General features: G+C 36.6%; 1 protein-coding gene across 7 annotated transcripts in view; it reads left to right on the forward strand.

Annotated features, from left to right (window-relative positions):
- Window positions 1-14,742, forward strand: part of RTN4 (reticulon 4) — a 172,360-nt gene that overhangs the window by 146,339 nt on the left and 11,279 nt on the right. For all 7 annotated transcript variants that reach the window (XM_089326453.1, XM_070069115.2, XM_070069111.2 and 4 more), the window contains 2 exons: window positions 8,254-8,461; window positions 13,625-13,763. In XM_089326453.1, coding sequence (XP_089182579.1) covers window positions 8,254-8,461; window positions 13,625-13,763 — 347 coding nt within the window. The remainder of the gene's footprint in view (window positions 1-8,253; window positions 8,462-13,624; window positions 13,764-14,742) is intronic.

Genomic DNA, 14,742 nt, shown 5'->3' on the forward strand with positions numbered 1-14,742 from the left:
AAGGGTGTTGGATACTTTTTTCTGTAACTGTTGGGATGATTATGTGTTTTCTGTCTTCATTCTGTTGATGTGCTATATTAATTTCATATGTTGGACTGACCTGTATTGCTGGAATCAGTTTACTGTTGAGTATTTTGCATTTTTCTACATTTAAGGGGTACTAGTTTACAGTTTTCTTATGATCTCTTTGCCTGATTTTGGTTTCAGAATTTAACACACATTTTAATCAGCAGGTGGATATAACAAATACCTCTTGATGAACGTTATAAGCAGTAGTATTTAAACATGAAAAAGTTTGATGATCCCTTCACTGAGAATCAGTGATTCCTGGATAAACTTTAATCTACCCATGTTGTTGTTTTTAATTAAAACCAACTTTAGGAACCTGTAAGAGTAATAATTTCTTCATTCTTAGAGCTTCAGCTTCACTTAGTCTCTTAAATGCTTTTTACAAACAAACAAAAAACATAAAAACTGACATCTTTCCTTTCACAATGACTATGGTAGCGGTGTGGCTTGCCTTTTGGACCTTTCTGTTCAAGGGTACATTTATTTTGTTTTTTTGTGTGACTGTCGGTGTCTAGTAGTCTGATCTCTCCTGGCTGTTCCCTTTTTTCTTGTTCTTTAGTGTTTTGAAGGTTTGATGGCTTTACCATAGCATCCCTAGGGCTTGCTTCAGCATGTCTGTCTTGGTGTCTGCTTTGAGGTACTCTCTGTTGACATATTTTCATACAGTATGTGTCTGCTTGCTTATGTGACTTTTTAGAGCTCTGAACAATTACTGAAATGCCCTTATTGGTAGGTAGTGTATGACAGGAAGAAAAGAAGTCATAGGTTAGGGGTTACTGTATTTTTATATAGTTAAATTTATTTTAGGCTTCTGTTAGTATTGTTGGACCTAAATATGACTATTTCATTATCACCAGCTTTGGGGGAACTGACTTGATTCAACCTAAAACACCAATATTATCTCGTGATGTACTGTTCAGTATTTTTTTTTTTTATTTATTTTTTATTTATTTGAAAAGCAGAGTTAGAGAGGCAGAGGCGGGCGGGGGGGGGGTGTCTTCTTCAATCAGCTGGTTCACTCCCCTAAATGGCAGCAATGGCTGGAACTGCGCTGATCTGAAGATGGGCCAATCCAGAGCCAGGAGCTTCTTCCAGATCTCCTACACCGGTATAGGGGCCCAAAGTCTTAGGCCATCTTCTGCTTTTCCCAGGTCATAGCAGAGACTGGATTGGAAGTGGAGTAGCCAGGACTCGAACCAGCACCCATATGGAATGCTGGTACTGCAGGCAACAGCTTTATCTGCTACACCACAGTGCCGACCCAACTGTTCAGTTTTTAACTGTCAGTTATCTCCAAGTATTTATTAAGCTAACGTTGTGTTTCCTTTCTAGTAGGAAAGTCTACTGGAGAAATCTCTTGTCATAAGACTCTTTAGTGGTACTGAACACAAATAGAAAGAGTTGTTTTTTTTAAATTATAATCATAATTTATGCTGCAATTGGAGTAGGCCAATTTCAGATGGCACAGAAAAGAATAAAGAAGCAAGTAGAACTTATCTATAATAAAAATCACTTTTTAATGGATAGCCTTAGACACATCACAGATGTGTTTGGTATTATGAGTCTTATAACATTCTGTTTTTGTTTATCATTATGGACATGTTTCTGTGATTGTATAGGTATATATAATTTTCTTTATGGCTATTTAAGTCCTTTGTACAGATTATCCCAATTTTATTTAATCAAAATCACATGGTTTCTAAAACATTTTCAAAATTTAAGATTAATTATAGCTTTCTGCTGTGGGAAAAGTACCTGTCAATATACTGGAGTAGTGTTCTTCTCATTTCTTTATCTAACTGCAGGTCAAGTGTTCACATTAGAATTTGTGTCCCTTATTAGCCTACTTTGTTAATTGCATTTAAAGACATTTTCTTCTTGGTTGATTCATTTCACATGTCCATTCTCCCTACTCATGTATGCAAATATTTAGAATTTTGAAGAACTTTAATGTGCTGAGCCTTCAATTTGCCATTATACATGGAGAAAATGAGTTTTACCAACAGGTTGTCTGAGTTCACATCTGGGTTCTGCCACTTACTAATTACGTGATCTGGGTTCAGTCATGTGAGATACTGGTATTGCTGATCTGAAAGCATTCCTCTCACTGGGTTTTAATGACTAAGAGAGATAATGTTATATAAGCTATAAGCAGTGTTTGACTTAATTAAGTGCCCAATAAATGTTAACTCCAGAATTAAAATGATGTGTTAAGATTGGAAAATGTAGATCAGCAACCTGGAAAAACATTTCTAAAGTATCGTACGAGACTTAAAAAGTGTGTAGCTTTTCAGATTTTTCTTTAGCTCCTCTCATACAGTTACCATAATGAGAATTTATAATTGGTTGAAAAACTGTAGGAATATGGGCTTATTGTTTTCCTAAAGTTTTAATAATGTCTGCCTCTGAAAAAAATGTTTGTTTCAAAGTTCAATTCAAAAGACTGGTATGAATAAAAATATTTAGTCCTCCTTCTCCTCCAGCAATTTGGATCTAAAAAAGAAAAGAATATTTAACTTGAATAGTTAAATAGTTCCAGTAGGAAGATCTCATTGATTGGGATCCACTGATTGGGAACAGTGAATGCAGAACTGATGTGTATCTTTCTATTAACTATGAATTGTTAGTTTCTTCAAGGAAAGAGAGATTAGGTGACTAATGTCCTTTATTGATGGTTAAACAGACATGCAGAGAGGTTGGAATCTCATCCATAGTTACATAGTTTAAGCGCTAGTACTAAGATGTAGTTCTGGGAGACCAGGAGAAGCACCTGGCTCCTGCCTTTGGATTGGCGCGGTGTGCCGGCCGCAGCGCGCCAGCCGCAGCAGCCATTGGAGGGTGAACCAATGGCAAAGGAAGACCTTTCTCTCTGTCTCTCTCTCTCTCTCACTGTCCACTCTGCCTGTCCAAAAAAAAAAAAAAGTTCTTTTGACTCTCAGTCCTGATTTTTTTCTCTCCTCTACATTATTTACATATAAATCAAAGATTAAAATAATTCTTAATTATGTGTTAAACCAGGGCTGTAGTGTAGCGGGTGAAGCTGCCGCCTGCAGTACCGGCATTCCATATGGGCACTGGTTCGAGTCCCAGCTACTCCACTTCTAATCTAGCTCTCTGCTGTGGCCTGGGAAAGCAGGAGAGGATGGCCCAAATCCTTGGGCCCCTGCACCAGTGTGGGAGACCTGGGAGGAAGCTCCTGACTCCCGGCTATGTATCGGCGTGGCTGCAGCCGTTGTGGCCAATTGGGCAGTGAACCAGCGGATGTAGGACCTCTCTCTCTCTCTCTCTCTTTCTCTCTCTCTCTCTCTCTCTCTCTCCTCTTCTCTCTCTTTGTAGCTCTGGCTTTCAAGTAAATAAATAAATCTTTAAAAAAAAATGTGTTTAACCTGTTTGGACAGTAACTATTACATAAGATAATTCAATGAAGACAGTAATCTATATTATACTATATATCTCTCAAGTTAAACTCAATGATTTCATAATCAGGTTTTACTGAGTGATTTTTAATGAAGGAAAGAATTGTGAGTACATATGTATTTATTAACTTAGTACCAATAGTGATTTTGAAGATTAATAAGTGTTTTGAGCACTTTGAGAACCAGAAATTGTTAATGTATAGGAGCATTTGTACATACCAAAATAGATTTGAGTTGTATTTTACCTGCTGATTATTTTAGGCTGTCAGCTTTCATTTACCCTATGATAGTGAAAACTTGGATAAATTTTAAATCCTTTTCTAATGTGGTTTACAGAGTAATGTGTCTATAATGTAACAATGTGATAGTGCAGTTGATTAAGTTATAGATTAATCATAAAGTTGAATTTTTTTCTTTATAGTTGCTTTTTTTTTTTTTTAACTTTTATTTAATGAATATACGTTTCCAAAGTACGAATAATGGATTACTATGGCTTCCCCCCCATACCGTCCCTCCCACCCACAACCCTCCCCTTTCCCACTCCCTCTCCCCTTCCATTCACATCAAGATTCATTTTCGATTATCTTAATATACAGAAGATCAGCTTAGTATACATCAAGTAAGGATTTCAACAGTTTGCTCCCACACAGAAACATAAAGTGAAAAATAATAGATGATTTTTTTTAATGATGATGAAATCAGATCAGACCTATTGTCATGTTTAATCCCAGTGAGAGTCAAGTTGGGAGTTGATAGTTTCTATTCTTTTCTTTTCTTTTTTTTTTTTTTTTTACAGAGGATCAGTTTAGTATGCATTAAGTAAAGATTTCAACAGTTTGCACCCCCATAGAAACACAAAGTGAAATATATTATTTGAGTACTCGTTATAGCATTAAATCTCAATGCACAGCACATTAATGACAGAGATCCTACATGAGGAGTAAGTGCACAGTGACTCCTGTTGTTGACTTTACCAATTGACACTCCTGTCTATGGCATCAGTAATCTCCCTATGCTCCAGTCATGAGTTTCCAAGGCTATGGAAGCCCCTTGAGTTCTCCGACTCTTATCTTGTTTAGACAAGGTCATAGTCAAAGTGGAGGTTCTCTCCTCCCTTCAGAGAAAGGTACCTCCTTCTTTGAAGACCTGTTCTTTTCACTGAGATCTCACTCACAGAGATCTTTTGCCAGAGTGTCTTGGCTTTCCATGCCTGAAATACTCTCATGGGCTTTTCAGCCAGATCTGAATGCCTTTAGGGCTGATTCTGAGGCCAGAGTGCTATTTAGGGCATCTGCCATTCTATGAGTCTGCTGAGTATCTCACTTCCCATGTTGGATCACTCTCCCCTTTATTTATTCTATCGGTTAGTGTTAGCAGGTACTAGACTTGCTTATGTGCTCCCTTTGACTCTTAGTCCTTTCATTATGATCAATTGCGAACTGAAATTGATCACTTGGACTAGTGAGATGGCATTGGTACATGCCACCTTGATGGGATTAAATTGGAGTCCCCTGGTATGTTTCTAACTCTACCATTTGGGGCAAGTCAGCTTGAGCATGTCCCAAATTATATATCTCTTCCCTCTCTTATTCCTACTCTTATGTTTAACAGGGATCACATTTCAGTTAAATTTCAACACTTAAGAATAACTGTGTATTAATTACAGAATTAAATCAGTCATATTAAGTAGAACAGACAAAAAAACTAAGAGGGATAATGTATTAAGTTGTTCATTAACAGTCAGGGCTATGCTGATCAAGTCACCGTTTCCCATAGTGTCCCTTTCACTTCAACAAGTTTCCTTTTTGGTGTTCAGTCAGTTGTCACCGATCAGGGAGAACATATGGTATTTGTCCCTTTGGGACTGGCTTATTTCACTCAGCATGATGTGTTCCAGATTCCTCCATTTTGTTGCAAATGACTGGATTTCGTTGTTTCTTACTGCAGTATAGTATTCTAAAGAGTACATATCCCATAATTTCTTTATCCAGTCTACCGTTGATGGGCATTTAGGTTGGTTCCAGGTCTTAGCTATTGTGAATTGAGCTGCAATAAACATTAGGGTGCAGACCGCTTTTTTGTTTGCCAATTTCATTTCCTTTGGGTAAATTCCAAGGAGTGGAATTTAAAAACCCAGATAAGCAAATTGATAGTGACTGTGAAGCTATTAATAACAAATAGCAGACCTGACATTAAGAATTTCTTAAATGCTATGTACTATATTAAATGCTTTATATTAATAATGAAAACTCTTAATTCAGATCTCAGTTAATGAATCCCAACGTTGCAATGAGATCTTTCCTGTTTAAATACACATCTTATAAAGATGAAGGATTGTAGTGTAGAAAGGTTTAGTGACTTCCTTGATGCCACATAACTAGTAAGTAATGGAGCCCTTGTTTACATCCGTGTGATTCCACCCTAGAACCTGAGTTTATCTGGACTCTTGAGGAGCCTCATGGGCAAGAATTTGGGCTGACTTTATCATTACTTCCTACCCTGTCACTGAATCCTGTTAGTAAAAGATATCAGAACCAATCCTAACATACAAACATAATTAGTTCTGCACCTTTAGATTGTTTTCATTCTTCAGAATCAGCTCAATGTTTATTTCGTAAAGTCTGTTTAAACTTTCTTCCAATTTTTCCCATCCCTGGGTCTTATGACAGTGAAATAGTCTTTTTTTTTTTTAACCTTCATTGACTTAACACAAAAATAGTGTTTTAGAGTTGGATAAACCTTTCAAGAAAAATGCATTTCCCCCCATTTTCAGGTTTTCTAATTCATTCTACTAAATTAAGTTTCATGAAGAGTATCGCCTCAGTGTATACTGAATGTCAGACAACTGTTAGCATTGCTGTTGTGGTCTATTTAATATGGCATTTATAATGCCATTTTGACAATGTATTGGTACGATAGTAGAAACTTTCTGTGTAAAACTTTCTGTGTTTTAGGTTTTTTTTAGCAGGTTTGACAACATAAAGTTGGGAAAGATTGAATAGTTGAATTTGAAAATAAAGCTATGTAAATTGACAGCTTTCAAACCAAATTATATTTAGGAGAATGTAATATATTTTGTTGAATCTCTGCCATGTGCCACAGTGATGAGTATTTAAAATACCTTCTTTAGTACTCATGATGTACACTAATGGGAATTAAGGGTTTTGTAGTAACACCTAACTTTGTACATTCACATACATTGTTTTCCCCCACAGAAGTACCCCTTACAGTAAAGTGGTAAATATACTTTAGAAAAACTAAGGCTCAAAACCAAAATAGCCTGTAAAAATGGGATTTTTCTTTGATATTTCCCCTTTATCTTAAAAGTTAACTGGTATTTGAGGTTCTAGTTAAGAGCATATCCAAATGAAGGAGTCTTCAAAAATTTGGAAATGCATATTATGAAAAGCTATTTGAAAATTTTTGCACCAAAATAAATAGTTTTTTTTTCTTTTTTTTTTCTTTTTTTGACAGGCAGAGTGGACAGAGAGAGAGAGAGAGACAGAGAGAAAGGTCTTCCTTTGCCGTTGGTTCACCCTCCAATGGCCGCCGCGGCTGGTGCGCTGCGGCCGGCGCACCGCGCTGATCCGATGGCAGGAGCCAGGTGCTTTTTCCTGGTCTCCCATGGGGTGCAGGGCCCAAGCACCTGGGCCATCCTCCACTGCACTCCCGGGCCACAGCAGAGAGCTGGCCTGGAAGAGGGGCAACCGGGACAGAATCCGGCACCCCGACCGGGACTAGAACCCGGTGTGCCGGCGCCGCTAGGCGGAGGATTAGCCTAGTGAGCCGCGGCGCCGGCCAATAAATAGTTCTAATTCCATTTTTCCACAAACTTTTCAAAGTATCCTTGTTGTTACTATACTATAAAGTTTTTTGTTTCTCCCAAATGTTCACGGTTCAGAGAGATGAATTATTCCTAACTTATGAATTCAAGAGCTCTTTGGTATACTGTAGAGGTCCCTTTGGATTGAGTATAATCTGATCTTGACACCAGAGGCCTGTTGTTATTTGATTCCCTTGGTGGCCCTGTGACCACAAACCAAGAGTAGACTTGCTAAGTTTGGCTTTGTCTGAATCCTTACTATTAATAAACATTATATAACAGTGTAATACATATAGCTTTTCTCTTTTCTTTGACTCCTAAATTTTTTTGACATGACTATCCACTCTTCTAGGGAAGTAGTAGCTTTTCAGGTAACTGCCTCTGTCTTATGTTTGGTAGGCATTTTTCTGTTAATGATGACTTAACTTAAATTTTTTAGTTTCTCAGAGATCTTGAGAGCAGAACTACAAAGCTTTTGTGTGTAGTTGTCAAAGTTTTAATTTTTAGCATTTTTAAAAATAATGATGTCTTTATGGCATTGAAATAGTTAATATATACATTTTAATAAATGTATATGTATTTTTCCTACTACTTGAATATATGACATCCATTTGATGAAGAAAATGCACCAGATGATTTAAAGTAGCCTTTTGTTTTGGATTACAGGTCTGCCTGCTTGAGGCATTTAGCAAGACAGCACAGCCAGAGGGACTCAGATATGCAGGGAATAATTTGAATGAAAAACAGTTGATGGTAAAAAATAAAAATAGACGCAGGTATTGTATTAATATATAAAAGAGTGTGTTTAAACATAGCTCATGAAGTTAGTGCTTTTTCAATATTTTAGGCTTGGGTTTTAATTTATCTAGTGGCCTTTTTATAGATGTGCTGAATACAAATGAGTGAAATGTCCTAATTTCAGATTTCTTCTTTTTCAATTTTTAGTTGTTGACCTCCTCTACTGGAGAGACATTAAGAAGACTGGAGTGGTGTTTGGTGCCAGCTTATTCTTGCTGCTTTCATTGACAGTATTCAGCATTGTGAGTGTAACGGCCTACATTGCCTTGGCTCTCCTCTCTGTGACTATCAGCTTTAGAATATATAAGGGTGTGATCCAAGCTATCCAGAAATCAGATGAAGGCCATCCATTCAGGTGAGATGTTTGAAAAACAAGGCACACATTGGCAACAGTGTAAACAGGATTAGTATTGAGACTTCATTTTCTTTATTGTTTAAAGATAATTGCAAATATTTGCTAAAAAGCTATACAAAAATTGTCTACTTTTCCAAAGGTCATACCAGAAGTTCGTGTCAGAAAAAGATGCTGTTTATATACTGTAGTTTACATCTTTTTCTTATTATGGAATATTGATATATTAGAAATAGGTATTTCTTACCTAATTTGAGTTTAATGTTTAATAATATTTTATGATTTGTAAGGGGATATATTTTCTTTATTGCTTACTTTTTATGCTCCCTAAAATGAAATACTGTTAGTTGTTAACTATCTTTTCATTAGTAATGTTTTCCTGTTATGCTTTCCCTTCCTGACTTTGTCTTACTATTTTCTTTATCTAGTTCCTTCTTATTTCCTAAGGTGTTACTTTTTCTATTTTCTTCTGTAGAGCTTTATTTTAGTACAGCTCTCAACTGTTATCTTTTGCCTTTGTTTTCACAAGTATACTCCAGCATTAAATATCTAGTTGCTATTGTGACATACCTCAGACTGAGTTTTCTGCCTCCAGTTCACATGCCATGTTTCCCCTTTTTCTTTTAAATAAAGATATATTCACATGCTATAAAAATCAGTGGTTTGTAGTATATTCATAGGATTCTACAACCATCACCATCTAATTCCAGAAAATTATCATCACACCAAGAAAACCTCCATACTTACTAACAGTTAGTTACTCCCTGTCCAGCTACTTTTAACCACTAACTCATCATGATCTTTTTTCTCAAATTTATTAATTTCTACTAGTAACATACCCCTTGTCCTAGTTTTCAAGCTTCTTTCTTCCATGTTACCTTGCTTTCATTTCATATAAAGATGTTCACTATATTTAGTCGTTTTCCACTGCTTCCTCATTCTGGACTAGGAACCCATGAACTTATAGCTATGGCCAAATCCAGTCTGCTACTTGGTTTTGTATTTAAATAAAGTTTTATTGGCATACAGCTATTTAGCTGGTTCATATTATGACAGAATTTAGTAGTTGTGAAAGAGACCACATGGATTTCTGGGGCTAAAATATTTAAAGTAAATATTTGCCTATCCCTGGTTGGTCTCTACTTGTTGACAGATTGATTTGAGGTTACATCAGATTATTTCAGATCTTACAGATGTCAGATTCTTTTTTCTCAGATACTGCTTTTATCTTACTTTTAGGCAAGGGGATTTTCTGTTTATCACAGCATGAAATCCAAATATTTGTCTTATTTCTTATTTACTCCTATGATTTAGTGCTCATTTGTGTGCTATCTTCCTTATAGCCCCTGATGCCCCAACATGTTGTACTTTTAATTTGGTTCTGTGTTTCATTCAAGACCCAGCTCTTTGAAAAAGGCTTCCTTAACAACTGGCCAAAAATACTCTGAGAATTCCTTCTTCTTTTTAAAATATTTTATTTATTTGAAAGATAAAGCTACAGTCAGTAAGAGGGAGGACAGAGAGAAAGGTCCTCCATCTGCTGGTTTACTCCCCAAATGGCCACAGTGGCTGTAGCTGCACCCATCCGGAGCCAGGAGCCCCCTCCAGGTCTCCCATGCAGGTGCAGGGGCCCAAGTGTCTGGGCCATCTTTGACCACTCTCCCAAGCCACACAGAGAGCTGGACTTGAAGAGGAGCAGCTGGGACTAGAAGTGGTGCTCATGTGGGATGCCAGTGCTGCTGGCAGAGGATTAAACTACTGAGCCACAGCGCTGGCCAAGAATTCCTTCTTAACTGCACAGTGACTTTGAACTGTTTTCTAACTGATTTTGTTTATGCACAACATTTTTTCCTCAAGTTATTTGTGAGCATTTAAAAACCACTTTGGCAGAGCAAATACCTGTTTATCATAAAAAAGTATGTACCTTCCTAAACCATTATCCAGTTGATATTTAAAGATAAATTGATTTTCAAATTAAAAAAAAAAGACCTACGTAATTATTGTGATTGTCGAAATAATTTGGTTTTCTCTAGCTTTCTCTTAGTGATGAAGTAGTGATGTTACATAGCTTTGGGAGAGAGACTGGTGTTGAATGGCTGCTTTGTGTCTGTCCTTTTATGTAAATATTTAATTTTCATGATAACAATGAGAGAAAGGTAGTATTACTTCATTTTCAGAATGGGGAAACTAATTTGGAATTCAGGAATTTGAAATTTCTGCGGTATCTACCATAAGTCATTAGTGTTATTTTTAAAATTCATTATATTGAAATATGTAAAAATATTGTCAATTCAAAACTTTTAAATTATTTACAACAAATTTTAATGTCATTTGATTTTAAAGAAAATTTTTGAAAGACTAGTAGTTTCTTTATTCTTTGTTTCCATCTTACAAACATACTTTATTCTTAGTTCAAAGGGCTTTTACAGTCATTATAAAATAAATTCAGCCAACATACCAATTTAAACCTGTTGGACGGTTTTCCTAGTTGACCAATCACACTAGGAAAGATGCAGTCCTACCATTCTTATTCATTACTGGGAAAGAGTGATGGACAGTGCTGGCATTGTATTAGTAACATAAAAATGCCAGTTGAATTAAGGTAAATGTCTACAAGATGTCATTGTGTGCTGTCTCTGCCTTCTGGTCAGACATCTTTAAAAGAACCAACAGGAGTGATGTAAGGCAGCAGAATACCAACCAAGGTTATTTCATCCACTTCTAAATTTTTCAATGCTGTATAAATGCTGTTTTAAAGGATAATGAGAGTCGGGACTGGCGCCGTGACTTACTTGGTTAATCCTCCGCCTGCGGCACCAGCATCCTTTATGGGCACCAGGTTCTAGTCCCGGCTGCTCCTCTTCTAGTCTAGCTCTCTGCTGTGGCCCGGGGAGGCAGTGGAGGATGGCCCAAGTGCTTGGGCCCCTGCAACTGCATGGGAGACCAGGAGGAGGCACCTGGCTCCTGGCTTCGGATCAGCGCAGTGCCGGCCATGGCAGCCATTTGGGGAATGAACCATTTGGAAGGAAGACCTTTCTCTATCTCTCTCACTGTCTAACTCTATTTGTCAAATAAAGAAGAAAAAAAAAAAGGATAATGAGAGCCTTTTAGTAGTTCTGTTTTTTCTACATAAATTAAAGGATGGAAATAGAAGGTACCCCTCCAAAGCTTTATTTATGCAGTTACAGACAGAGACAGAGACATAGAAATCTTCCATCCAAATGTCTGCAATGATCTATCCAAAGCCAGGAGCTTCTTTGGATCCCTGCACCCATATGTGAGACAAACACTTGGGGCATCTTCTGCTTTCCCACGCTCATTAGCAGGAAGCTGGATTGGAAGTGGAGCAGCCGGGACTTAAACTAGTGCCTGTCTCCTTACTTTTTTTTTAAAACTAATAAATAACAGTTGTCTAGTAGTGGTTTAGACCATTATACTAGTATATTCCTGGCCCATAACAGGTTATACTATAGGAGGAAAAAACATACACGTATATATATTTCTATTTCAGGGCTGGATATGGTAAATTCTTCAATAATAATATAAAAGAAAGTGTTGCTTAATGTATATAGGAGTGAGAGATTACATTAGTGTCTTAAGGCATCTTGAGTATCACATGAGGTTCCATGTAGGGTACGATTTGGGATGAGGCTGACTGACTAGATAAGCTACCACCAGAGGTGAGAGGGAGAGCACTATGGATTGTGATGACTGTATGAGGAACAAAAGCATTGAGATTGAAAAATGTTTAGTGAATGGCTCATTTCAGACTGCAGCAGGGAGTAATAGGAATTAAGGTTAAAAGATTTAGGAAGACTCTGGAAAGTTAGAACTGCCAAATCACAGAATGTTTGAACTTAAAATTATGTTGGAAAGTGTTTCTCTCATCTACAGAATTGGACCCCTCAGAGCCAAGGTAGTTAACGTTTGGTACCAGGTCTTTACCTCCCTCTGAGTTCAGCATAAGTACATTGCACTATCCATGGTAGCTCAAATAAGGCTAGTCTGTCACTGGTTGATAGAATAGGATGCAGCCTATTTGGAGAGTGAAAAAGTATTCCAATTTGTATGTAATAAGCACTTAGAGTGATGGCACCATGAATAAAAACAAGGAGACATATTTGGTGCAAATCGCTATGGCAGAATTAGGGGACAAGGAGTTGCCTAAAAGTATTATCATTCTATTATTGAGTAACTGGTGTGCAGACATGGGAAAGGGGGCTGAGGGACTGGGTATAGAACACTTCCAACAGGTGGAAGAGAAGTACGTGGTGTTTTACACTAGCAAGATAAAATGGCTTCTTTGAAACAGCAACTATAATAAAAGTTTTTTAGATCCCTGCTAATTTGACATTTTTACAGTTGTATATTCTTAAATTTACTAAATCCAGCCATCTCAGTATAGAGTAGGGCATTTAGATGGACAGTAAATACTATGTTTTATAGGGATTGCCACTGTAGTTTTGATAGTAATTGTATAATTTGGTACTTGACAGTGGAACAGTTTTTCTTGAAGATTAGGCTGACAGAATGTAGGATTCGGAAATGAATAGGATCTTGGGTAGGAAAAGTTTGTAAGTCTCTGGTAATATAACTCTGAACATGCTGATCTTGTCTGATCTTGGAAGCTAACCAAAGTCAGGCCTGTGTAGTAGTTGGATGGGAAGAAAACTTGATCAAAACCTTTAATTATTGTTCATCAAGTGGATTGTTTTGGTGCTCATTGGCTTTAAGCACTTTAGCTACTGAATCTTTATGATAATCTCTGTTTTATAAATGAGCAAACTGAGGTCTGGAAATAAGACCAAATAACTTTGCAGAGTTACACAACTAGATAACCAGTAGCTGAGTTTGAAATTTAAAGTCAGACCAGTCTGGCTTCAAAGCAAAAGCTTTTTCTATGCAAGCCAGCCAACGGTGTGTATCAGTGAAATAGTTCTTACTTGCTGAATTTTTATATTGTCTTTAATTTGGAAACAATCGACTTTTATCATAGAAGGTTTTATTCATCTGTTTTGTAAATATATGAGGGGCTTCAACCAGTTCATGGGAAACATGTATTATCTTTTAATTCCATTTATCCATGGACCTTTTGAAGCCCCCCTCATAATCGTTGATTGACTTTTAGGGAGAAAAATTGCTCTAATCAGTAACAATTTTTTCTAGGGCATATTTGGAATCTGATGTTGCTATATCTGAGGAGTTGGTTCAGAAATACAGTAATTCTGCTCTTGGTCATGTGAATTGCACAATAAAAGAACTCAGGCGCCTCTTCTTAGTTGATGATTTAGTTGATTCCCTAAAGGTAAGTTTATTTTGCTTTTTGTTTTTGACATAAGTAGAATTAGTGTCAAAAGAGTTAAATGTAAAATTCTTTTTCTATATATAAGTAATAAAGTAATATTGAAATCACATTACCGTAAAATTATGTTTTAAAGTCAATGCAATAAATATTTAGGATGAAGGAAAGTGCTGTAAGGAGAATAAATTATAAATTCATACTTTTGGAAATTATAAAGATTAAAAATGAGAGAACATTAAATGGAATATTGGCCATAAAGATTATTTAACTCATTTAATACTGGATATGATTTATTTTGTTTGACATTGTTTGAGAGTCTAGCACTTGGTTTCTTAGTTTATATAAATTCATACATATAAGTTATTTCATATCTTGGACTCATTCTTAAAGAGTGTTTATTCTGAAAAAGGTTTAACACTCTGAAATACCTCAATCTGCACTTGGTAGTTGGAGTTTTTCTTTAGTTTTCAGATCTTGCTGCATAGCAGCTGTTGGAAGTCTACCTTGCAAATGAACTTTCCCAAAGTTATTGCTGCCCCCCTCTAACCAAACCACTAGACCACAGTCATGTAATTTGAACCCTGTGCTGGAATTGTAGTCCTTTTCCTTTATGCAGAACTTGCCATTTGTGTTGTGTGTGCTGTTGCTGTGACGCTACCTAAGAAACATGCCTTTTTTCTGTCTAAACCTGCGTGGAAAGGCAATGTGCTGGTAATTTTGCTTTTTCAAGAGAAGTGATCTAGTTTGCAATTTATCAAACTGGCAAAGGATGTCATAGCAATAGGATGACTGGGTCTTTCGACTCAGGCAAACAATTTCTTAATTAGAATAAATTTACATGCTTAAAATGCTTTTTGAAAAACAAGCATTATACCTTTTATAAGCTAGTAGATAAAAACATCATTTCCAGCTGTATGATGGGTAGGAAGCCCTTGATAATTTAGATGTACATTCTGAAAATGTACAGAAAGTCTTTCTTGAT

The sequence above is a fragment of the Oryctolagus cuniculus genome, chromosome 2, assembly GCF_051225735.1.
Source record: "Oryctolagus cuniculus isolate XC-2025 breed Fujian yellow rabbit chromosome 2, ASM5122573v1, whole genome shotgun sequence".
In the NCBI taxonomy this organism is placed as follows: Eukaryota; Metazoa; Chordata; class Mammalia; order Lagomorpha; family Leporidae; genus Oryctolagus; species Oryctolagus cuniculus.